Source organism: Erithacus rubecula, assembly GCF_903797595.1.
Source record: "Erithacus rubecula genome assembly, chromosome: 1".
Taxonomy (NCBI): domain Eukaryota; kingdom Metazoa; phylum Chordata; class Aves; order Passeriformes; family Muscicapidae; genus Erithacus; species Erithacus rubecula.
In genome coordinates, this window is record NC_136658.1 from 93084911 (window position 1) to 93109791 (window position 24881).

A 24881-nucleotide genomic window follows, 5' to 3' on the forward strand; every position below is an offset into this window, starting at 1 on the left:
AAACTGAGAATGAAACCCTTGAATGAAGCCCTTTCCGAGGTGTCTTGCTCAGTACAGTATTTTTCTGATGTCATGATGTCATTGAGTTTTTCTTACTGCATCTCTTTTGTTATCATCATAACATGGAATTTTAGTCCATAAACTTCATTAGGTTAAGTATTTGTAAGTTGAAAGGAAACTGTAATAGGAGGTAGGAGAAAGTATTAATTGCAAAACTTAGCTGTAGGTGTTTTCTGTACCATACATTATCTAGCCTTTCCTGGGGGATGTAAATAATCTCCAAAACTTCATGTAGATATAACTTTGTCTGTGAAGTAAGTAAAGCAAATGTGTGATCTATAGAGCTAAAGACAGACCAGTAAACTACGTTGAGAGTAATATATTGTGCATTTTATTTGAATCCTAATAACTCAACAGTCCTGCAGATCATCTTTGGCTGAACTTATGGCAAGGACATCCTTAGACCTGGAGCTGGATCTCCAGGCATCCAGAACTCGACAGAGACAGCTGAATGAGGAGATATGTGTTTTGAGAGAGTTGAGACAGCGTCTGGAAGATGCCCAGCTCAGAGGGCAGACAGATTTACCCCACTGGGTGGTTCGGGATGAGCGATTCCGAAACTTGTTGAAGGAAGCAGAAAGGCAGGTATGGTAATAAAACACAAGCACTCAGTTTGTTCAGAAACTTCTAGTTTCAAAATGTCTTCATTTTGTTAAGGTATCTAAATGTTTGTTTGTACAGTGAATGTTTCTTTTATAGTCTTGAAGTTAGCACAGTAAAAATTATTACATTGTTTATTACCAAACTGTGTATTTATTTGAGGACAGTTTTTAGAGAATGACACTGTTTACCAGTGGCACTTTTTGTTTTGTTTTGGATTTTTGTTGATTTGTTGTTGATTTGTTTTTGTTTAGGTATTTGTTATTGGAACTTTAATAATTGTATTTATTTTAGTATTTAAAAGAAATTTTGGTGGTTTGATATTTATTCTTTTGCAAGTATTTGGAATGTGCCCTAAGTATGTGATTTTTTTTTCTCTGTTCTTAGAGAAAGAAGTTGTAGAAAAAGGTGACAAAACTGCACTACAGGCAAAATTGTCATTGACTTACCAGAGACAAAAACTGAGCCTAAATTTATAGTAAGATTTTGTTTGACAGATCTGTGTGCAGTAGATTTTGTTAATTTATTACATGTCTTTCTGAAGAGCATTAACAAATGAAACAACTCAGTCTTTTGCATTTACAGTTCTTAGGTGATCAGCTATTTCAGACAATGTACTTGTGTACTTGTGATGAGAGGGGAAAAATATCCATTCTTTCACTGTAAATACTCTTGTGTTTTATTTATTCACATGTCCATTTTAAGCATTATATTCTTATTTTCAGACCAGACAGACCAAATTTGAACATCACCAAGAGCAAGCAGCTGAAAAGATGCTAAAGAAAGCATCAAAAGAAATATACCAGTTGCGTGGGCAAAATCAGAAGGAGCCTATTCAGGTGCAGACTTTTAGGTAAGGGGAAATGCAATAGCATAACAGCAGTTCATTAGTCAGGTTAAAGCTTTCTGAAACATACAGCTTAAATTTTGTGTCTTTTGATTTTAAACAGAAGTAATTAACCAGTAATTTGAAATTGTACCTGGATTTGGACATGAGTTCTCTTTGAATGCTTTGTTCTTCAAAGAGGCAAAGCTTAGGTAAAATTTCAGTGTTACAATTCTAGTATACATGACATTAAAAAAAAGCTTCAAATGCAAGCACAGCTTAGGTGATTTTGCAACTTAGCCTAGTTGCTGTGAAGTCCAAATGATGTGTCAGTTCTTCAATACAAGTCTGTGGGCATAAATAGTCTGTTTAATGTAATACATATAAATTGCTAGTAACACACTCTCTCTAAAAATGACTTAGTAATACTGGAATTTTCTTTCAAGAAGTCTTTTCTTTGGACTCTGCTTCCAGAGTTGCCATCTTTTTTCCCCCCTTCTTTTTTGTAGGCATTATTTGCAAAATGTACAAGGGTGAACTTTGCATTGCAGAACTTGTAATTGTGTTCAGGGGAATGTTGCTAGAAGTATATAGTGAGGTTTTGTAGCTTTTGGAAGTTTGTCATACTCAAATAAAAGACCAGTTCAGTGCATAAATAAGAAATACTAACCAGTAACCAGATTAAAGAAACCTTGTTCTTGTGGGGAGGAGGGAGAATGTAAATAATTTTATTTACTTCCTTTTTGTTTTGTTTTGATCACAGAGAGAAGATAGCATTTTTTACAAGACCAAGGATTAACATACCTCCTCTGCCAGCTGATGATGTATGACATGTTGCATTGTAAACATGAAGTATTTATCGCTTTTATTTTAATGAAGTTCTTAGATTAGACAAGTTTCTTTAAAAAAAATTGTGCAAAAGCTAATATACACGTTTTGTAAAAAATAAAAAAAAGTTAAAAAAAGTAAACATAAACAAAAACATATATATAAATATATATACATATATATTTTATAATAGTGACTGCAACAAGGCTTGGTTTTTCCTTGTTGTGAAACTGACATCTCTGAAGACAACTTATTTTATAAAAGATCGACTATCCTGTTAAGAGCGTGTACAGTTTTTATGCTGTTTTATTTGACTTAAAGGCTGGAAGACAGAAACAAAGTGAGTTCAGGCAAATTCACTGTAGTGTAATTTATTTATAGTGCCTTTTTTCCTTGAAGGAAAATACCTACTTTAAGATGTATTTTAAGACTGAAATTTTGTTCCTCAGTATTTGTCATACAGTAGAATGGAACCATTGAGCTGGTTTTGTTTCTGATACCTGAAATGAAAATACTATGTTCTAAAATTGTCACTTTTTTCGGCTTTATTATCTGTAGCTTATTATGTACATTGTATTCTTTAGCACTGTCTGTGTTATAGCAAAATATTATCACCTGCAATGTGTTTAACACTAATTAGAAGTGATGTTAAACATTGCAGAATTCGTTTGCATGTTCTTACTGTGCACTAATAGATTGTTTTCATTTCTGTTGTGTCTAAAGTATCTTTATATTCTTAACTAGATCCTCAGTATAAACGGGGGAAGGAAAAGGGTGACAGATCTTTGTTTTGCTGTTTAATGAAAAGGGAATTAAAGGAGCAGTGTGAGCTGTGTGGAAAGCCTGCTAATGGAGCATTTTAGTAATTTCTACAGTTCTGCAGATTCTCATCTGATTCAGGAAAGCACATGTTCTGATTTCAGAAAGCAGCTGCTTTAAGGAAGGGTGCTTAAACACCCTTCATCCTAAGGTATTCATCCTAAAGGATGTGCTTTGTGGTAACTGCAAGCAAGTTCTGTTAACAGTGACACTTTCCAGGAGGAAGGTGTATTCTGGAAGGTACAGCTCACTCGATTGCTAGTTGGACCAGCTAAAATCTGGTAAGAAATAATTTTGTTTGTAACCATCCATTTTAACGAAAGACTGTCACCCTAAATTCCCGAGAATGCCAGTTTTTGTGTCTTTGCATCCTACAAGTATGTAAAAATACTTCTTTACTAAGCTACTATAATAGAGTTTTTCATATTTTTCTAATTATACATTACCTGCAAAGAGAGGTGCCCAACACAAGACTGACTTTTCAAATTACTGGAATGTCCCCGAAGGATGATCACTTTGTCTCTTAATTAAAGATCAAATTGGTTCCAGATATTTCTGTGTCGGGAAATCAAGCCAACAAGGGCCAAAAACCAAACAGACCTGTCAGAATATTTGCATATATTCTTTAAGTTTTCTTTGTGAGTTTCGAGTACTTAGACTGTTATCTTGTCAAAGGTCAGAAAAACCTTGAAGAGAAATTGAATTACTTTTACTTATCCATGCTGAGGCAAAAAGTAACGGGGGAAAAGGATTTTAAGCATAAATGTTAATTAACACAAATATTTAAGGTAGTATTTCCCCTAAGGTGGCCTATAGTCATTACAGGCATCAAGTGTTGTGATCATATAGCAATTTATATAAAATTGATGCATATTTAGCATTTATTGTCCTATTCATCCTGAAGGCTGTTTTGCCAGTAAGTTTTGGTGGCTGTATATTGGATTCCTTTGGGCACAACTAGACTTATCCAGAAACTATGCAGATAAAAACCAAATCATGTGAGCAATTTGTGGTGTCTGGGTAAAAGTCTAGGGCCAGAAAGCTTTTCAGTGCTCGTTACTTTAAAACACCAGTTAGTCAGAACTTTGTTTTTCATTTCCAGGGGAGGCTGTCACACAATAGTGTTTTTCCAAAGTCACCATGCAGTGACACCAGAAGTGCTTGCTGTGTATTAAGAACAGACAACACCATGTTCTTGTGAGGCTGGTCAAGTACTGGGAGGGGTTTCCCAGAGAGGCGGAGCACTCTGTCCATAATGTGGATGAGGACTTAACTGAATATAGCCCAGAGCATCCTGGTCAGATTAGGCCTGCTTTGAGTAGGAACCTTTTTTCCACCCTAAATTGTTCTGTGACTTAATCAAGGAGCAATGTCCAGTGGTCTCTCTGTCAGGGGGTTTTTAAATTGTGACTGCTATGAGATGTTGTCAGTGTATCTTGTGGGTCTGTGATTCTGACTTGCTATAATGAATTCTGTCTTGATGTGGTAATGAGTTATCATATTCAGTATTCATCTCTCTTGTTTTTGTCACATTTCTGTATGATTGTGTCATTTTTGTATTATTTGAAAGTATTTCTTCTATAAAATAAAATAATTTGCCATAAACAGAAAAAGGGTTTTCTTGTGTGTCAAAGATGTTTCCTGATTTTTTTTTATTTATCACATTCCTGATGATTTAATGAAAAAAATAGTTTTTTGAATAACTGTCATTTAGGTTAATGTAATGAATTTTCAAGAAAAGGTAAGAGGGCAAATCTGGGAAACTGAAGATCTAGAGGAATTACACATAGAACCTGAAAGTACTGCAGAGTGTAAGGAATGGCAGATATGTTCTTCCAAGTGCTTATCACTCATGATGAGTTGACAGTTGTATCAGAAGCTTGTAGTTGAATATTCCCAGAATTCTTGGGTAGCTCCACTTAAAACGTGTTGAACTGCCTTTTTTTTCATAACAAACATTTGCACTTTCTAAATTAGTATTGAAAGCAAGTTGACATTATTAGTTCTGTAATATCCTACTTCTGACTAATTCCAAGGTGGAAACCATTCAAAAAAATACTGGTTGATTTTTTCAGCTGGCGTTTTCTGCCACTTTCACAAAGGAAGAATTAAATCTGCACAATTGCAGAATGGCCGTTTCTCAGTTTCCCTTTGCAACCCTAAGCTGCAGGAGCACAGGCAAAATCATAGCAAGGACATGTGACTCCTGTCTCTCCAATATTTGCAAGGCATCAAGTGTATGACAGAGTTTAGGTTATTTTTAAACAGTCTGCTAGAAATAGGCATTTGGAGCAGCAACCGTCCCTGTCTCGCTGCCGTCAGGAGCAACAACAGAAGCTCTAATGGGTACGTTGGGTTGGGTTTTCTCTTGGAAGAATGAAATTTCCTTGTATTTCTTGCTGCAGTTCTTTTAAGCACTTTACAGGACTTAAATGTAAGTGCAGTCTAAAAAGAATATATATTTTTTTAATGAGTTAGGTGTACTATGTCTTTTGCTTTCAGTGGATGTAAAACTGAAGTTTGAATTTTTAGGGAAGAGGGCCCATCATAGCTTGTTTTCACCCCAACCTCCTTTATGACTGTAGTGCTGTACATCTTTGAGAGGAAGAAGCATTTACAGAGAGACTTGAGAAACTGCAGGCTAACAAAAGCAAGAGCAGCCTTGTCTGAAACATCATGTGAAGAATGTATTTTTTTCTCTGAGATCACTCAATTGCCTGAGTAGCATTGGAAGAAAATACCAAGGAGTAAAATTGATTTGGTTTTGGAATCTGTAAATGCCAGTTAAATAATTTGTTTGCACTTGGAAAATCTCCATATTCTTGGATTTGAAAGCTTCTTAGGAGTTGGTTCTGGTTCCTTACAATCTTTGAAAAACTCTTTCATTTGAGCATACGTATCTATTGTATTTTCAGTAGAGAATCAGATACTCTGTCCCTTTAGTTTGTCTGCAGTTTGACCATCCAACTAAAAATGTACTTTCAGTAGGAGATTTAATGAGATCAGCTGGTAATAGACAAGATAAAATCAGGAAATTAATTTAGGAAAGTCTGTCCAGAAAAAAAATGTAGGATTGAGACACTAACACTCATTTGTTAAGTACACAAAATTACTGTTCTGTGTCTAGGGCACAGTGTTTGTATTCAAGTGTGTCTCACATAGAAGTTCCCAGGTGCAGATGTTTCACTAAGTAAATGCTACTTCCTGTTTTCCATATTTTGCTCTCATAAACTGATTGAAGGAAGTTGCAGTTGTATTATCAAGAAAATAAATCAAGTGCTCAGTGTTTGGCTTCCTTCACAAATTCAGTTGACCTATTAATACTGATTTTAATGGAAACAAATAATAGATGGTGGCAGGAAGCTGGCACTTGTATCACATTTCCACATTTCACTGATGTGGTTATGAAGGCATGGGGCTGTTACTGATCTGTGAGTGGTAGAGGATTATGGTCTGCAGTGCTGTGTGTGAAGGGCATAATCAAACCTCTTCTCTAAAGGCATGATTCTTGCTCCAGAAAGGTGTGGGAACTTCAGGTCAAGCAAGCTAAGTGTTCAAATTTCTCAGTAAAATCCAATGTGTGGATTCTGCACGGGGAGTCCCTTCAGAAATACATGGCACATCCATAAACTATTGCTGAAGCACAGTGGGCCAAAAAGGTCTTTCAGAACTGAATTCCTTAGCCTCTGAAGTGAGTGGCAGTCATTTATTTGCCTTCAGTCACCAGTGAGTTAATTTGTGGGTGATTGTGCAAGGCCTCTCTCTGCTCAGCTGTTGCATCTGCTTGGAAATTCAAAGCCTCTGCCTGGTTATCTGTAGGAGTAAAACCAGTCTGCTCAATATTCAAATACAGAAAGGTGAGTGGTAAGTTGAGTGTCCTGAAATACAGCACACTGCACATGTACAAACATGTACAGGGTCTTCAGAAAGAACAGTTACAACTTCTGCCTTGCAGAATATAGCCCAGGGGCTTGTACAAGATCTGTGCAGTCAGAACCTTGGCAACTCTTACCTTCTTGTAGAAATCAAATACACTGCTGAGTATGATAAAATTCTTAAACACTTCTCTTAACCCTCAAAAAAAGCCCCCAAAAAAACTAACCAACCAACCAACCAAAAAAACCCCACAGAAATAAAACCCCCAAGATTACAGTTGAGATGCTATACATAATTAACCAAAGTGAAAGTCAGGCTAATTGCCTTTTCAAAAAAATATTCTAGGAAGTTCTACCTTTTCAATATTTGGAAAAGCTTAAGCAGATGTTTTGGAACGGAAGAAGTAGTCTGGCATATAGGAGAGGATCTTTCAAACAGTGGCAGTTGCATTGAAGAAAAGGCAGGGATGGATGGATGGATGGATGGATGGATGGATGGATGGATGGATGGATGGATGGATGGATGGATGGATGGATGGATGGATGGATGGATGGATGGATGGATGGATGGTGGGGGGAATTAAGAAGTGAAGGTAACAAGGATGAAACCTTTGAGGAAGACTTGCAGAACATGAATATGACATAGGAAATGGAGGGAAGTCAATTTGGGTAAGCTTGAAATGCAGTGCCAGAAAAACAGAAGGGGTGGTGAAATTACAGTTTGTCTCATTTCCAAACTGCTGTGATTACATACTTCACAGAGCAGCAACCTGGCCTGCAGAGTCACCAGGAATATGCTGGTATGCACACAGCATACTGAGGCTTTTACCTCGTGAAAAATGTCAACGTGGTTGTTGTTGCAAAAAAAAAAAAAAAAAAAAAAAAAAAGCAGAGAGCGATTGATTAGCTCAGGTTAGAGAGGGAAAAAAGCAGCGTGTGTTCATGGCGGAACAGGCAGGGCAGGGTGAAGAGGCTTGCGTTTAATCCCGCAGGATTGCAGGCTGCTGCGCGTCCCCGATCAGATATCCTATAGACGGAGGATGCATCACATGATGGTTACTGCTTCCTCCCCATGACATCACTGCTGCTGCAGCCCCACCGCCCCGGCAAGGATGCGATTAAAATCACTGGCATTGGGCTAAATGATGTTGCATTGCAGGTAAGCAGCATAATTCTTCGGGAAAAAAAAAAAAATCATTTGCCAGTTGCTCTTGTGCTGCAGTCGTAGAGCTCCAGCTCCGTCGGGCAGCGTTTCTGCAGGAAAAAACCGCGGCACGTTTTCCCTGCAAGCGGAGGGTTTGCAGGTGCAGAGGCTGCCTGCTGGCTCTGCTCTCATCTCCCGGCTGGCATCTCCAGCAGAAACGCTGCCAGATGGAGCTTTATAGCTAAAGGATCCCCTTTGTTCCCTGCGCTTTCCGGTGGCTCCTTCGGGTGTCTGCGGAATTCTGTGTTTATGTGAGCAGCCACCATCATTCAGTCGTGCAATAGTGGTTTGCTTGCATCCCCTGCTTTCCCCCCCCCCCCCCCCGATGCTTAAAGGAAGTTGCTGTTGTGTCTAAGCTCATAAAGGAATGAGGATTAACTTGCTTGAGGGGTTAAGAGGTGTATTTGGGGAAAGAGGCTTTTCCTTTATTGCTAATTTTTGCTAATGTGGTATCAAAGCACCTAGTCTGACAGGTTTCCTGCATAATTTGTGTAATAAAAGGTCCGTTTTTCCTTGTCCTGTATAAACGTGAAAAATCCTTTTCTAAAAGGAATGTAGGAGATGACAAGTGGATTTCTGCTCCCTTGCAAAATGCCAATCAGCAAGAGACTGAAAAATCCACAGCAAACGGTGCTTTTGGGCTTAATATTTGTGGAAGCAAAGTCCAGAGTTCCTGGTGTGGATGTTTAATTGTGTGCTCTGTACAAATACATGGATATATATCTGTAAAGCAAAAAATGGTGACTCCTGTGGGTTTTTTTTTTTTTTTTTCTGTATAGCTTTTAAAATATATTATAAGGTTTTAAAATTCCTAGTTTTTAAAAACTTTATTCTAATGCAAATTTTACAGTGTAAGAAACTGAATTAATTTTATACTAGTCAGAAAAGAAAATGATGTATTTTTTTAACAATTGTAATAAATAGTTCTGTGCTTTTGCCAGAGAACAGAGGATGACTCAGCTGCAGCTCTGTCAGGCAGAGAGTCAGGTGACTTTTTACTCCGGGTCTACAGATAGGTTTTGTTTGGTTTTTTTTTAATTCTTCCAAATCCCATTCTTTGCTCAAATAATTTTTTCCCGTTATTGGAAAAATCTGAAAATTTGGCACACCTAGAATCTTTGTGCTCACCCATACATTATGGAGGGATATTTTGGATCTCTTGTGCTGAAGTAGATTGTTGATTCTGGTTTCCAGTGATCAGGTATGTGGTTGTGTCAGGACAGAAAATGGGGTGGAGAGGGAGTAGATAATGAATTATTGAAGTACAAAAAGAGCATGGTTGTTCCAAACAGAAAGGAAAAATTAATTTCAATTTTATTTTTCTCCAAGAGAACCTTTCATGTTTTTCCAAGACTGAGCCTCTAAAGTGGTGGAAATACACACCTGTTGCTGCATGAGGTGGTGGTGGCAGATTGCATCCTGTCGGGGCCAGGGCTGGGTTTCTCCTGCCTGGTTCCCTCTGGAGTCAAGGCTGGCTCAGTTCTCAGCAGCGCTGGCTGGGAGCCGAGCTCTGCTCTTGCCCACCAGGCTCACTGAGATTGGGCTCCTTGCCCATGCAAGGAGCACAGCAGGGCTGCCAGGCTTGGGTTCCAAGTATGAGGGGCTTCCCCCATCCAGATCATGTGGAAGTGCCCTGTGGAAATGTGTGCCAGGCAGGGGTTCTCCCCAGCTCTCTGTCAGACATGTGTGCAAGAAGGCAGCACACCTGCTTTGAATGTGTGCTGAGTGCCCTCAGAATTAAGGACTTCAGTGCCCTAGGAGTGACTTAGTGTAAAAGGGGGACCCTGGGGACATCCCCAGCTGGAAGGTGCTCTCCCTGGCAGCACTGGGATGCCATGGAACAGCTCCAGCACATGGCTGTAGTGCTCAGCCCCATAGGGGCCTCTTACAAAGTTTGTACCTTTTCACAGGTAGTGGCTGGCTGCTTTAAACAGGGGCCAGAGGAGAAGGAGATGGGTTAGAGACCCTGGGTTAGAGAACTTCCTATCTGCCTGAACCAAACAGGCTCATCTGGAGCACTGGAACCTCCTGGGGCTGGGAACTGCTTCATCATGAAGTTGCTGTGTGCTGACCTGTAGGGCAAAGTGAGCAGGACTGTGATTGTAGCCAGCTGCTATAGCAGGGGAAAAGGGGATGCTCCCAACTCCCAGTCTCCTCCACAGTCCAGAGACATCTTGCTTGTGTTGGATGTTGGTGTTTTATTGTCTTCAGCCTCTCTCAGGGCTGAACAGCTCCTGGCCCAGCATGGTGCTCAACCCTCAAGGGTGGTGTGGTGCCCAGAGGTACCAGTCCTTTTCCTCATTGCTTTTGCCATCACGCTGCAGCTTTCAGGGATGTGTATGTGCCAATTTTTCCTTTTAGTGAGATGTTGTAGAGAATGAGTCTTAAATACTTTTTTTTGTGTGTGTGTGTGCATACATACACAGCAGGTGTTGGTTTTTTCAGCTTTCCTTATCTCTAGCCTGGCAGAATTAAAAAGTCACACACACGATTATTAATGTCAAAAGAGAAACTCTGGCAGGGTTACACTAGGCTACTATTCCTAAAGCACTTTTAACATTTTGCTCTTAAACATCACCCCAAGGAAAGGGTTTCCCCATCTTGCAGAAGCTTCCTCTCAGGGGGATGAAATAACTTGTCTGTAGCTGTGCAGCCCATCAGCATCAAACACAGAAAACCAGTGCCCTGAGAACAGGAAAACATTACCCTCCTATGTGAAAATGACTCACAACATCTGCTCAAATCACGAGAAGTGACATGGTGGAACAGATTAATGGCTTTTCCAATGTGGGTTTATCAGCTTTATTTCAAGCTGAAGGCTTAAAAATCTTTTCAGTGAAGGTATATTGAATGCCACTGAAGGTCCCATTTCAGGAGAGAGCTTTTTTATCTGTATACCAGGGCACTTCCCTTCTGACAGTGCAACTCTACTCTCTCTGAACACATTCCCTTTTTCTTTTTGCAGCTCCAAACCTGGTTTTCCCCCTTAATCTTAAAATTTTCTGAATAAAGAGACAAGGATCAGCATTGGAACACGAAATCTGGTACTGCAAAGCTCAGCTGTGTCTGGCATGAGGAGGAAAAACCCTGTAGCACCCCTGACATTTCAGATGTGGCTTAGAGCTCTGTGGCAGTAAAACCCAAGGGTTCAGAAGGGAAATTCCTGCTCTTCTTTGTGAAGAAGGAAACCAAGAATAGGAACCATACATACTCCTATTGTTAGGGCTGGTTTCTGGGGTGTCCTGTCTCCTGAAATGTAGTTTCTTACCCAGAAGTTGAAGGCTTTCCAGTGTTTTATCTAATCAAATCTTGTTTCCTTCAAGAAGCAAAGGGGTGTGGAGTTGATACAGTCCACGAGGCTCATGTGCCCAAACTTCTGGATTGTTTGCAGAGGAGCATCCTTTGATAGAGATGTTTCAGCTCAGTTTCAAAACTGCAACCAAATATTCCAGAGGCACTGATGCTTCCTTGCTTTTTCCACAGTCTCAACATCTGCACTAATAAGTAAATTTATTGGAGGGACCTTTAAGATTCATTGGAAACAGAGATGTGAGTTTAGCTTTTTTTTTTTAATAGAGCCAATTTTGGCAAAAATTCCATTTGGAGCTTGCAGGGAAAGAGCTAGGATTTTTTTTCCCCCCTTGCCTTTCTGACATAACTGAGCAGCTGAACTAATTTTGCTCAGACTTTCCAAGAAAACTTGAACAGGGAGCAGGCACTTGATGTTTCATACCAAAAGAAATTGTTTTCTAAAGGGAGAATCATGGTGGGAAGGAGCAGGGAGTGGGATGTGGGGGTGTGGTTTACCCCTCAGAGGAAGAGAATGCCTCTCAGGAGGAGAAAAGGAGAGGGATTCTGGCTGTGATGGAAGGGTGGGAAGCCCTGCTGGATGGGAATCAGCTCCTGTGCCTCCCTGGCCTGTGCTCCTGTTCTCTGTGCTGAGCACAAGTGGTGCCTGAGGAGGGGCAGCTGGAGGCTGTGGTTTGGTCAGAGGAGTGCCTCACTTTTCTGCCATTTATCCCAAATGTTCTGTTCTGCTTTTCCCCTCTCTCCAAGGCCCTCTCTCCTGTGATCTGGTGCCCTGTGTTTTTTGAGCTCTGTTGTGGTTTCATAATTTTTTCCATAGAGGTTATTTGGGGTAAAGCTGCACATCAAAGACATGATTGTATTTAACTTGACCACACTATCATAGCTGGAAACTCCATAATATGTGGTGGTGGGGCCATACAATAAAATGCTGTAATATTTTACAGTACTGTTTCTGATACTGCAGCCTGCCTGTGCTAGTGTGATGAGAGACTGAGGGTTTGCAGGGCCATTTACTTGTATTTGGAGGCTCTGCCATTAGTCCTTGAATTGTAGGAAAGGCATTTGCCTTTTAAGGCATTGGCAATTTTAATACTTTGTCTTTTCTCAGCATTTTCTCAATTAATAGGGATTTTTCCCTATTAATACACCCCTTTTCAAAAAAAAAGGCTGTAAGTGGGTAAGTGGGTTCAGTATTTTCTGCTTTTTCCAGGAGTCTGAACTTGATTTCTTTGATTCAAGGCCATTTTAACACCTTTTTATAAGCTTCATCATTAAGACATAAGGTCAATAACTTGTTTGGCTCGTTCAGTCTGAAGCTTCTAAATTGAATAATCTTAAATTGCCTGTAAATATTTTTCAACCTATAGAAAATCACTCATTTAACTTGCTTGGGATTCAGCCTGCTTGCTTTTGCTGAAGCCTTCTTCCTTGTAAAATCACCACCCAACAATATCTTACTTCTTGTTAAGAAGAATATTTAATTACCTGTCTCCTATATTCCATGTTGCCATGTCTAAGTCATCTTCTACATGGCAGGTGGTAGAAGGGGAATCACATCCACCCCACCCTGGCCTTCCTTAGTCTCTTCTAGGCTAAGCAGACCTCAGTCTCTGATCCCTCCCCAAAATATATACCTCTAGTATGTCCCTGTACTTTTCATTTGTGTCTTTCATGATGATCCTGTTAATGATCTTGCCCACTGCCTCCTCACCTGTCAGGCCCATTTTCTCTGGCCAGGTGGTGCTGAAGACCTGTGGTGTAACCATGCTCTGCTCTAGGAACGTTCTCCCGCAGCCTTACTCTCTTAGGGCTCCTTCTGAGCACTGACCCTTCCAACCCAAACCATCCATGATTCTGGGATTCAGCTCACTCTGCTGGCAGCACTGGCCTGTTTTCCTGGATTCAGGCCCTGTCCATCTCTGTGACTCCTTGGGAATGGGATGGATAGATGCTGCCAGAGCACCCAGCTCTCGGGAGGAGGTGCCTTTCCTTGACAGTTCACCTTGAGCAGGTAAAGCCCCACGAGGCTGGGGCACCATGCTTGGTCCTTGGAACATCAATTCAAATATTAGGGGCACAGAGTGGCAAACCACCTGCCAGTGCAAAGGGGTCTTGTAAGGATTGCCAACAAAATTGCATTGTTCATTACTGACTACTATAGAAAATAAATCCCAGGGATTTTCACAGCCCTCATGCTCCTTCATTTTTGCAGTAACTGCTGTCATGTCATGCCACACAAGCACTGCTCATCTGACCAAAATTCAGGTCAGTGGTTGGCTCAGCTCTGCTGGAGTCATGATTCAAAAGCTTTGTGTCTGGAGTAGGATCTCCTCTGTTTTATCACAGTGAGTGTGCTGGTACTAGAGCACAGAAGAGCCCTGTGACACATCATGTTCTCCTTTGGTGCACTGGCTAACACATGGCACTTTTGTAAGAGATGGAGCAGATGATGCTTTGGACACCCTGAAAAAGGCACTTCAAATGTGAATTGAGAAACTTGCAATTGGCTTTTAGGTTTCTGCTTTCTCCTCCCAGCCTCCTGCCAGGTTCATTTATTCCTTATGCCACAGCAGAAGAGAGGTATTCTTTGCTGCCTTCATCCTGCATGTGCCACATAGCAACCCCCCCACTTCAAGGAAAACAGCAAAGCATGTAGGTGAAGGTTTGTCTGCTAGGAACATTTGAAGTGTTGAAGTAATTCAGTAGCTGTGATCTGCTAAAAGTAACTTGAACCTTGTTGGAATTACATTAAAAATCATACTGCCTGCCTCAGTGCAATGTATCCAATTAAAACAGAAAACAGGATGAGGAGAACATAGCATGGAGCTAGCATGTCTAGGAGCCATAGGCCAGGGCCAAGGCTTTTCCTTTGATCACTGTTCAACTAGTTGTTTTCCATCAGTATACTTTTCAGCCTCTTTGAACCATGGGATGTTTTGGTCTGTGTTTGCCATGTCAAATACATTTCATATCCCATCAGCCAGTCAGCATACTACCTAGAATGTCAGTTCACTGACAGAGCTCTGCTAGCTGTGGCTTCACATTTGCACCTGCTCTAACAGTGCTCTAAAGCTGAGAGTCTGTCAGCATTTTCACTGTAAATGTGATTTATAGCTCTTCTATAAAGCTTAGCTCCAAACTGATTGAAGTCAAGTGATGAATTTACTCACTGTGAGACTTGCAGAAGAAGTGTGATCCTAATATGATAATATTATTATCTTTTGTCTCTTTAAAAAATAAAAAATGAGTAAATGTAATGAGATCCTGTGTCTAGGTAGTACCAGTTGTGATTGTTGGTGTGTTCTGGTCCATCAGCAGCTCTCCCTGTGTTTGCACCCTGGCTTTTGTAATCTCTTCTCTGCTTTCCTTATGTGTTTAAGAATTATCTGGTTTCCTATAGTCATAAAGCTTCACGGGCTGGTATTTGGACCCCTATTTCCAGTCTGCTTTCCTGCAGCTCCTCTGACATTTGTAGGGTAACTAACTCTGTCTTCAGAATACTGTGCACCAAGCATGGCTAGCTGGGAGATCAGGGACTGACCATCAGATTGATCTGGCCCAAGATTTCTGGAAGATGTCTAGGGTTATGTGGCAGCCAGGAAAGCCTCTGTCAGGAGCCACAATTGTCAGTCTAGCACTGTGCCCTCTCTTGATTTATGACTCAGTCCCTGCCAGGACTGCTACATCTACAGGATCACAGGAGTCTGACTTGGGTCTAAATCCAGGGAAGTCTTCTAACAAGAACCCTGTGAGTTCCAGAGATACGTGGTTCAGTCAGGTTTCTTTGTTTTCTATGTTTGCAATTATTAAGGCAGAATATTGACACACCGGTCCAGTTGTAGATACAGTAAGCTAGTAAGTAAAAATGAGTGCTCACTGGTAAGGCTCTCTACTATATTGTAGGGAATAAAATAGTTGATGGAATTCAAAGTGGACAAAGGCAAAGCAAAGAGAAAAATGTCCCTATGTCCCTAAGAGAGTATGGAATGATGGGCTCCAAACTGGCCACTGTCTCCCAAGGAGTCACAGCAGACTGCTTAGTGTTGGATGTCTGCCTTAGGAAAAACTGGTGGAATGCCAGAAATTACTAGGAAAATAATATGGGGATTAAGCACCTTTCATTGTGTACAATAATCTCTGTCAGAGCATCCAAACCCCTTAGATGATCAGGTCTGAGAATCTGCACTTTTAACTAATTCTGCATGTCACAGTATTGCAATGTTTTCTTTTGAATTGGTGGTGTTGCACTGACTCATTAGATCACATGAAGATACCTACCTCTGACATCTCTTTTGTGATCAATAAACAGGAATTATTTCTTCTGGGAAGTAATTTCTCCCATTCTAATGTAAATATTTAATTTTCTGCCATCAGATGTGAAAGGAGTCTGGGTTTTAGCATCCTGAGTATAGTGCAGATTTCCCATGCTAGATGAGACAACCAGCAACAAGGCTGTTCATGCTTTTGCCATCATTGGGGTGTATTGCTGCAGAACACCTGGCTATAATTCTTGTTTGGATGAGGTTAATTTGCCCTTAATTTATGTGTTTTAAAATACTTGTAACTGACTGATTGTGGCTCCAGTTCTGGCAGAACTGAAAGCATCTCTGCAAGCTTCACTCAGAGGGCAAGTTAGCTCATCCTGAAATAAACCTTGTTCATTATTATGGATGCCAAAGTAAGGTGAGAGAAATAAATGCAAAATAAAGAGAAAGCAAGGGATACTTACAGTGCTTGGTGATAGGATATAAGATGGAAACTCTGTAGTACTCTGTTCAAAAGTGCTGTAGCTAGGATTTATTTACTAAAATTGTGCTTTGCATAATCTGATATCACATCTCTGCTTTGAAATGAACTTTAAGGCTGGCAGTCATCCAGTTCACTGTAATTTCCAGGTACTGGTACCTTGAGTTCAAAGTTTGTTTTCTTAATCTTCCATGCCCTGTGGTCTCTAAGCACATTTTTGCTCTCCTTGGACAAGTTGTGTAGCACGTATTTTTGGGATAGATTCAGACTGAGGTTGTAATTATCCTACATACTTGTGGTCTGGCCTGGTATTATCCATCACAATACTGTCATGTGCTGGGCATTGACAATGTACTTAAAAAACTATTTTTTACATGATATAACTAGCATGTTGGATAATTTTCTTGTGGTATGAAGGAAGACTTGCCAATACTTTCAGTTTCCAGAAGAGTTTCCAAAGTTTGTTTATTTAGCAGAGGGTGCTGCCTTGTGCAGGCAGAGAGCCTGAGCTGCATGTTCTTTACAGGTCCTTCTCTGCTGTATGGGAAGAAGGTGAAGCAAATGATCTGCAAATATCACTATGTTACAAACTAGTAGTGTGGTCTAATCCTTTAATCTCATCTCCTCTTCCCCTTCCAGTCCTCTTGGGAGGCACTGAGCTCAGCATCCTCTTGTAGCTTCAGCTCCTGTAGTCAGCCCTGTCATCCTCCTTCAGATTCTCATTTTCCTTGGCAGAAGTGGGAGTGTGCTCTCCCTGCTTGGCCAAGCATCGCTGTTCTCAATTCTTGCTCTTAACTTCTGCTTTTTGAATCACCCCAATTTTGTGGCAGCTTATTTGTGCTCTGCAGCCCTGCACAGGACACCTGCTCTGCACTGAGTTTCCTTCCTCAGGCTGTGATTCACTTGCTTGATTCTCTTTCAGACAAACATGCTGTGGTGCTTGGAGATTACTTGATTTCTGCCTTTGAAAGGGCTTCTGTTAATGGTATAATGGTGACCTGCTGGTTGCCTTAAGATAATGGATTTCTCAGCTGCTTGTGCTCAGCACATTGTCTGTGTCACCCAAAACCCCTGCACGGTGGAGAGCAGAGACTGACTAGAGTATTCACACTTATTACATTGCTAAAGTCACCACTAAGGCAAAAAAAAACATGGTGAGGTTTCAAGTAAAATAGCTGAAAATGGGGAGAAGGGAAGAAAAAAGACACTAAGTAAAGAGGGCTGAGCATATATCAGGGTTTATGGACAGTCCACTAAAAGCTTATCTGCTACATTTTTGCCTGTTCCAATTACAGAGTTGGGAAATTTCCTCACAGTTTCAAAGATACAAATGCTTGTGAAATCCCATTTTCTATACCTGGTGGAATGAAGTGAGTGGCAATCATTGGTGTTGTGCTGGCCTCATCAGTGACCAGCAGAAGTTGCTTTGTGTCTGTGAAGGAGCCACAGGCTCTGCAGGATCTGTTCTGTACAACCTCTAAAGTCTGTATATGTCCCCTTTCTTATATGTTTTCGTGTTTTTCCCTTGTAACTCCATGATAACAGATTTTTTTTAGACATTTCATTTCAGATTACAAACCCTAGATATTCTCTGGAAAACTCCATTTCCCAGGCATCTCTTTTGGGATGGATGGGATTAACCATCTTTAGAACAACACTTTGTTAGGTGATGTAGAAGTGCACAGCTGCCTGCTCCAGTCCCAGCCCAGGACCTCCCTGCCCACCTGCTGGAGCCCTCCTGGACCTGGCTGTCACTCTCTCACGTGCAGATTCAACCAGTAGTTGATCCTGTATCCCAGAGGCACACACACAATAGCTCTGCAATTAGCATGAGTGGTGAGGTTTGTTTCTGCTCATGTTCTTTGTGTTTGCTCTGTTAGGGCTGTATCCCTTGCATATTTTCCCTCTGGTTTCTCCTTCTTTGCCCATCTTGTTCCAATGTCCCTGATCAGACCACCTTGCTGGAATAGACATCCTCATATTCCTACATGCCCTCGTCCAGGTTTCCATCAAATCCCTCTGGTAACTGTTTGTTACAGTTTGGGGACAGGTATCTTTCATCTCTTCTTGTACTTTAGTATGATATGTGGTGGATATTTCTCCCCCTGCTTTCTTAAAAGCAAATATGAAGAGTTTATGTGTGCCCTCCAAGGACTGCTCTTCATGCTTTTTTTGACTTCGTGGCTTGTGAAGCTATTTCAGAAAACTCGGTTCTGAAATGCCTGACGAAGCTGCTTGAATTTATTGGCAAACTTGTTTTTCCTCTACATACAGAACCTAATATGGTCAATGCAGGAGACATGAATGGTTCAGGCAACCTGATGGATTTTCTGGATGAGCCTTTTCCCGACGTTGGAACGTACGAAGATTTCCACACCATCGACTGGCTGCGGGAGAAATCGCGAGACACCGACCGCCACCGCAAGGTAACGGGGCCAGCCCTGGTGCCTCACCACCCTGGGCACAGCCCTCCTGCAGGGACAAAAAACAGCCTCTTCCCAAGTTATTGCTCTGGAAAGTGACAGTGACAAGCCTCTTCCAAAGTTATTGCTTTCTACCTTGTTGAACTTGAGAAATTCTGAACATATAGATGTGGCATGGCTTGAGGAGAGCTTTTAAATAGGGTGTCCTAATGGGATGTCCTGAGTTTGTAAATATGAAAGGGCTGCTGCAACTTAATCAGCTGAGCATCTCTGAATAAATGATCAGGACTGGAGGAAGTAGAGAGTAGAGAAATTGTATGCACCATCTAGGAGTGTAATTATTTTAAACTTTGTACTTTACAATTGTCAACTCCAATCAGCAACACATCTGTAAGTTTAATATGTGTTTAATTTCTGTATGTTCAATATGTGTTTAATTTCAGATTACAAGCAAAAGTAAAGAATCCATATGGGAGTTCATCAAGAGTTTGCTGGATGCCTGGTCAGGATGGGTTGTAATGCTTCTCATAGGACTGCTGGCAGGTATGTGTGTGTTAGTGCTACAGCTAAGCCTGAAGGAAGCATCTCACCCAAGCTGCTGTGGTACCATCTGCTTCTCTTTGTCCCTCCATTGGTGTTTTGTGTTTTTAAGCTAGGAAGACAACTGTATGCATTCATACAGTTATGATCCTGAATAAAAATACCCACTTGCAAAGTCTCCTTTTGAGTCCTGACCTAGAAAAAAATGTTTTCACCAGTAGGGCGATTTTTCTATTTCTTTGGGAAATCTGCATTTGAGTGCTTCAATCTGAATTTGAGTGCTTTGATGGCTGCTTTGACTTTCTGAATCTCTGCTTTGCAGAAGTTAATTTTAATTTTAGGATTTTTTTTTTCTTGTCATCACTTAAGTCCTGCAAGTTAAAAAATATGATGTGGGGAAAATATTGGACACTCAAATGAGACTGCTATTTCCACTGGGTTATCTTCTTTATCTATGCATGAAAGCAAAATACAGTTTCAGATTTGGTTTCAGATCTGCTTCCAGGCCAGACAGACATTACATATTTAACAGCCTGCTCAAACTCACATGGCAAATTCATTAATTTCCTCAATATTTCCTGTCTTTTCCTCAGTTTAGCACATCTTCCTGCTTGGAAAGCTGCACTTCTCTGACCCATGTCAGACAGCTGCCATTTTTGATGCTTTTTCAGTGATGTCAGAGTGCTCCTGTGTCATGCTGCTTGGTAAAAGCAGCATATGAAGTTTCCCAGTTTTCAAGGGGTGATGGGAATTTCCTGCTCAGCATCTGTCAAGCTAATATGTTTATTACAGTTGTTAGGAGCCTCAGAAATACTGGTAAAATTCTTGAGAAAACATTTCTGAAGTGACATGTTTGGCAAATTATGTAATTTCATAGACATGTAATTGTTTCCAAAAAACGTTGTTGTGAGGGTGAGATGGGAAGAGAGTCTGATAGACTGAGTCCTACCAGAGGTGCTGAGTCCTGCCTGAAGGCCAGGGTTGTTCTCATCTGGGATGAAGACTTCTGTCTGCAAATAAAGTTAGAGCAAGCCCTTGAGAGCTCTAGTGACCTCAGTAATCTCATTCAAAGAATGTGGTAAATGCACACACATTCCTGTTTTAGTAAAAACATCCCAGAAGGTTTCATTCAGTTCCAGTTTGCAATGAAACCTCTTGCTGAAATCCTCAAGGCTGTTAAAAGCCAGAGTCACTGCCCTCTGATAAGCCCTAACACTGACATGCCCAGCTTGGGAATGGGGGTTGAGGGTGAACTACAGCTGAGGTCTGGTAGCTCTTGCAACCTTTTCAATCATGAGGGGGCAGAGCAACATGTTTTACCTCAGAGAGTCAAACCAAATTAGTCAGGTATCTTAACCAGGTTTGGGGAGGGAGGAGATGGTGGTGCAGTTTCTGTTGTTTTCCTCTCTTCTTAAAACATTGCATGTTCAGAGAAGAAAGCATGCCACAAGGGCATGGGTGTGATCAGATGGGATTGCTTGGACCAGCCATGGTCCTTCCTTTTCTGAACAGGCAGAAGCTACTGCTGCTCCAAGGGGAGCAGGCTCAGTGGATGGACACTGGGTAACCCTTGAGCAGCTGGGTCCAGGCATTACTGGAGGCAAGCAGAAAGTATGGCAAGGACTGGGAGAGAAAGGGAAAAGTGGCAGCAGCAGTACTCAGGGTCCCATGGAGCATTCTGCCCCTGCTGTCCCTGTGCTGGGCAAGGAGTACAGCAAGATGGGACTCTGGGAAGAGCCTGTCAGGGACTTCCACAAGTTTCCAAAAACACTTGGGTCATTTACCCAGGCCCAGGAATTTAAGAGTTTAACTGATCTCAAACCTAAATACCATTGATTTGGTAAACTTTATCTTTCAGATTTGGAATTCCTCAAAGGCTGCACCTCTACTGCCAACAATGAGCCAACAAGGCCAAAAGGAGCAATCCTTGTTCTCCAGTGCATCTGCCCTGCTGCTCTGTGCATGTGTAGCTGCACTGGGCGAGTGAATATGGAAAAAAATGGATTTTGGCCAGATTAGTTTTCAGTTGATTTGTGGGCTCAGGACAGTGTTGGTCACCACAGAGCCACAAGCTAACAAAATAAAGCTGATGGAGGCAGGAAGGAGAGGACCATCCCATTGGGCAGTATGATACATACATCATGTCATACATATACATATAGACACATATATATATATATCTCTTGTCTTTTTTGGAGTGTCATCAAACCTGCATTCTTTGTTAGTCCCAGAAAAGTGTATGTGGGAAAGGAATGTCTGGAGGAGGTTCTGCTTCAGGGGTACAGATAACACCAATGCATGTTGAGAATGTAACAGAAGTTTTTGGGATCATATCATAGTTTCCTGTTGAGGGTGCACACAAAAATTAGCCTGAGCAGAGCCCCTCACTGCCTTCAGTCTGTGGCAAGTACCCACAGGACCTTGAATGTCAGGCTGGAGAGAGGAGATGGTGTGTGACACAGTCCAGTGGCAGGAAGGGCACTGAGGAGCTCCTGGAAATGAGGCTTTGATAGCCAAAGCCTGCTGAACACAGAGAAAAGGGAAGGAATGTTAAAACCCACAAACGTTTGGTGGGGTGGTCAGATGAAGATTGTTCACACAATGATCTAGAGAAACATACTGAACACTACCTGGGCCTGTCTCAGTCAGCATTTCCATGCTTTCCTCAAATAAAACAATGTATGGTGAGTGAGCCAAAAAATTTACATATGGATGCCAAAATTGTAGGCTTTTGTTTTTAAGAAATGCTGATTTTTTGCTGGCCCCATCCTGCCTTCAGAACAGTGGATGTTCCTCAGCCTAACCATTACTACTGGCCAACTGTAAGCATATGCTCTTTATAGATCAGCAAATGTCTGTATTTTCTAAAGCTATGTGACAAAAAGTGCTGTCATCATAATGCTGAAATGCTCTGATGCTGAGGCTGGATGTGCAAAAATTCCCTTTGTAATTCTGTGCTGCACCACTTGGGTGATGCTGTCTTCTGGCACAGGTACATCAGGAAAACTATCTTTTCAAAGCAAATTTTTGGCATTCTTGCTAGGGCACTGTAAAGGAAGGTATTTTCCATCAACACAAAAGGACAAGGAGAGAGGTAAAAAGCTAATATCTAAAATGAAGTTCAGCATGTCTGGCTTTGGATTGCTTCATTACTTTTCCTTTCAAGCAGGAAGGGGGGAAAAAACTCAGCTCCTTTGATGGGAGAAGCAGGGAGATAAATTTATGCTCTATTACAGTCTTGGCAGCCAAAATAAGCACAAGAAATTAAAAGCTTGACCTTGAGATGTTGAACTGTCTGGCACTTGCATTATTTTCACTTAGAGTTGCAAAAATGCAGAACTTGAAAAACTTCTAGCTCTGATCATGTAGGTAGTGGAGCATTCACTATTGCATTAGTATCCTGGGCCTACTTATGATTTTCTTATCTTCAAGGCTGCTGTAGTAAATTGTATCCAGTAAAAAGTATTTTCCTCCTTATGTGGATCCCTAAGAATTTGGCAAAAGAGATTAGATCAGCTGCATAATTAAGCACATTGTCTTACTGCTGAGGTGCTTGTGAGCTTCTTATATTAGATAATTGAATGTTTGTCCTTCAGTATGGTTATTAACTTTATTGGGGAAACACATTCAAAAGCCTGTCTTTCTCTGCACCTTTTGCTAGGTAGCATTAATATGCAGCTGCTTGGTTTAAGTGTAATGTAAACTTTGAAGGTTACAGAGAATGTTAAAGATCCATCAGGAGATGCAAAAGGCACAGCTTTTGGTGCTCATGTGCAAGAGATGAAAATTCCTTCTTTCTGAAACTTTCAGAAAATTGGAGAATTCAGAGCACCCTGCAAAGTAGGAAGCTGTGCATGCTGATGCTGCCAGTGATGCAATGTTTCATCATCATCTAACAGTATGGTTCATTGTTTCCATAGAAACTTGGGGAAAATGGAAAAGAATAACCAAGATTAAGGCATAATTTTCATGAAAGAAAATAATTGTTAAAGACTTCATCACTCCCTTCTGCAGCCTCTTTTTTTTGTGTGTATGTGTGTATCATCCTGTCTAGTATATCTGTATAGTTCTTCAGATTATTTTTACATAACAGAAATTCCTCACTGCTACCCTGAGCACCACTGCTTGTCAGTATGGGGGCAAGTATCATTCTTAAGGGTAGGAGAAGAACATCTGGGGTTTTTTGGTCTTTGGAGTTAAAAAAAAAAAGTTTTTAATTATTTGGAATGTATTTTCCCCCCAGTCTCTTTTACAGAAATAAAAATCAGAAAATTTTAGTTCCAGATGAAATAAACCAGCTCTTGGACCCCCTTGTGTGCCCCAATTGCTGGGGGAAAGGCAGCAGCCCCTACTCCTGCTTCATGTAATTGCATTCCTAGCAGGAGTGACAAATCTCTAAGTTTTGGTAACTAAAACCAAACCAGTTTGCATTTTACAAACTAGTTTTTCCCAGTATATTGATATGTCTCAATAAATTCTGTTCAAATCAATCATCCATCTTTTATTAATTGTTAAATTTTATTAATGATTATTGGTAAAAGTAATTATGACTTATGCAGTGGAAAGCAGATGAGAGGGATCTGGAAAACACTAAATGACTCTTCTATGAGTTGGTGGTTAAATTCTTTCCAGAAATTATGGATGTAGGGACAGAACACAGGACAGAGCAGATGTGTTCTGGCTGCTCCCAGCCTCCCATTCCTGCTGCTCTTGTATTCCTGGGGACCCACCTGCTCTGAGGTGCTGCTGCTGGGGCAGGTTGTTATTGCTGATGGGCAAAGGGCATGGAGAAGCAGAAATGTTCTATTTTTGTGTCTGAGTCTGGTGGCCACAGGGTGTCACTGTAGCTCTGTGGAATTACAGGAGACACTGAAACGAGCGTGGTGGTACAGGGAGGATTTGAAAGATGATCTTATTCTGCATGCCCAGATTGGTAATCAATGTACAGGTGTATCAAAAACCCCATTCTGTTAAGTTCATAAGTCAGAATTTGGCATCCACGTTGTATCTGTAATCATCCTTCTAAAAGGTTGCTGTGCTGGCACCAGTAAAGCTGAACCTAAACATGCATATCCTTCTCCATTACCCCTGAAATACAGTGAGGTTTGAGACCAAGTGTGTGCACAGAGACCCTGTTCTCCCCATCTCAGCCAGATGGGAACTGCCTGGGGCAAATGCAGGCTTGACATTGCTTATAGCTCCCCTATTTGGCCATCAGTCAAATGAAATGTGAAAATGATAATGTTTAAAATAAGAGCTTATGAGAGAGCACTGGAGGTCAGAAAACTTGTTACTGCCCCCAGTTTTTTGGTATATTTGTGTTTATTGATTCAGAGAATAGTTTGGGTTGGAAGGGGCTTTTAAAGGCCATCCTGTCCAACACCCCTACCATGAGCAGGGTCATCCTCAACTGGATCAGGTTGTCCAGAGCCCTGTCCAACCTGACCTTCAATGTTTCCAGGGATAGGGCATCTACCTGTCTGGGCAACCTGTTCCCATGTTTTACCACTCTCATTATAAAAATCTTTATTCTTATACTTAGTCTAAATCAACCTCTCTTAGTTTAAATTGTTATACTGTGCCCTACTCCTGATAGAAAGTCTGTCCCCCTGTTTCTTGTAAGCTCCTTTACGTACAGGATGCTATGAGGA

General features: G+C 41.0%; 2 protein-coding genes across 6 annotated transcripts in view; both read left to right on the forward strand.

Annotated features, from left to right (window-relative positions):
• WWC3 (WWC family member 3) overlaps positions 1-4746 on the forward strand; it is a 95598-nt gene extending 90852 nt beyond the window's left edge. For all 3 annotated transcript variants that reach the window (XM_079313714.1, XM_079313712.1, XM_079313713.1), the window contains exons 21-23: positions 418-645; positions 1386-1513; positions 2250-4746. In XM_079313714.1, coding sequence (XP_079169840.1) covers positions 418-645; positions 1386-1513; positions 2250-2316 — 423 coding nt within the window. In that variant the 3' untranslated portion in view covers positions 2317-4746. The remainder of the gene's footprint in view (positions 1-417; positions 646-1385; positions 1514-2249) is intronic.
• A 672-nt stretch (positions 4747-5418) lies between these two features.
• The window catches only part of CLCN4 (chloride voltage-gated channel 4), a 41843-nt gene continuing 22380 nt past the window's right edge, over positions 5419-24881 (forward strand). Inside the window, exons 1-4 of one of the 3 annotated variants that reach the window (XM_079315253.1) lie at positions 8088-8167; positions 11696-11761; positions 18542-18693; positions 19134-19233. In XM_079315253.1, the coding sequence (XP_079171379.1) occupies positions 18550-18693; positions 19134-19233 (244 nt within the window). In that variant the 5' untranslated portion in view covers positions 8088-8167; positions 11696-11761; positions 18542-18549. Of the gene's footprint in view, positions 5480-8029; positions 8168-11695; positions 11762-18541; positions 18694-19133; positions 19234-24881 lie in introns of those variants that run through there. The other 2 variants (XM_079315251.1, XM_079315252.1) reach the window with 2 other exon arrangements.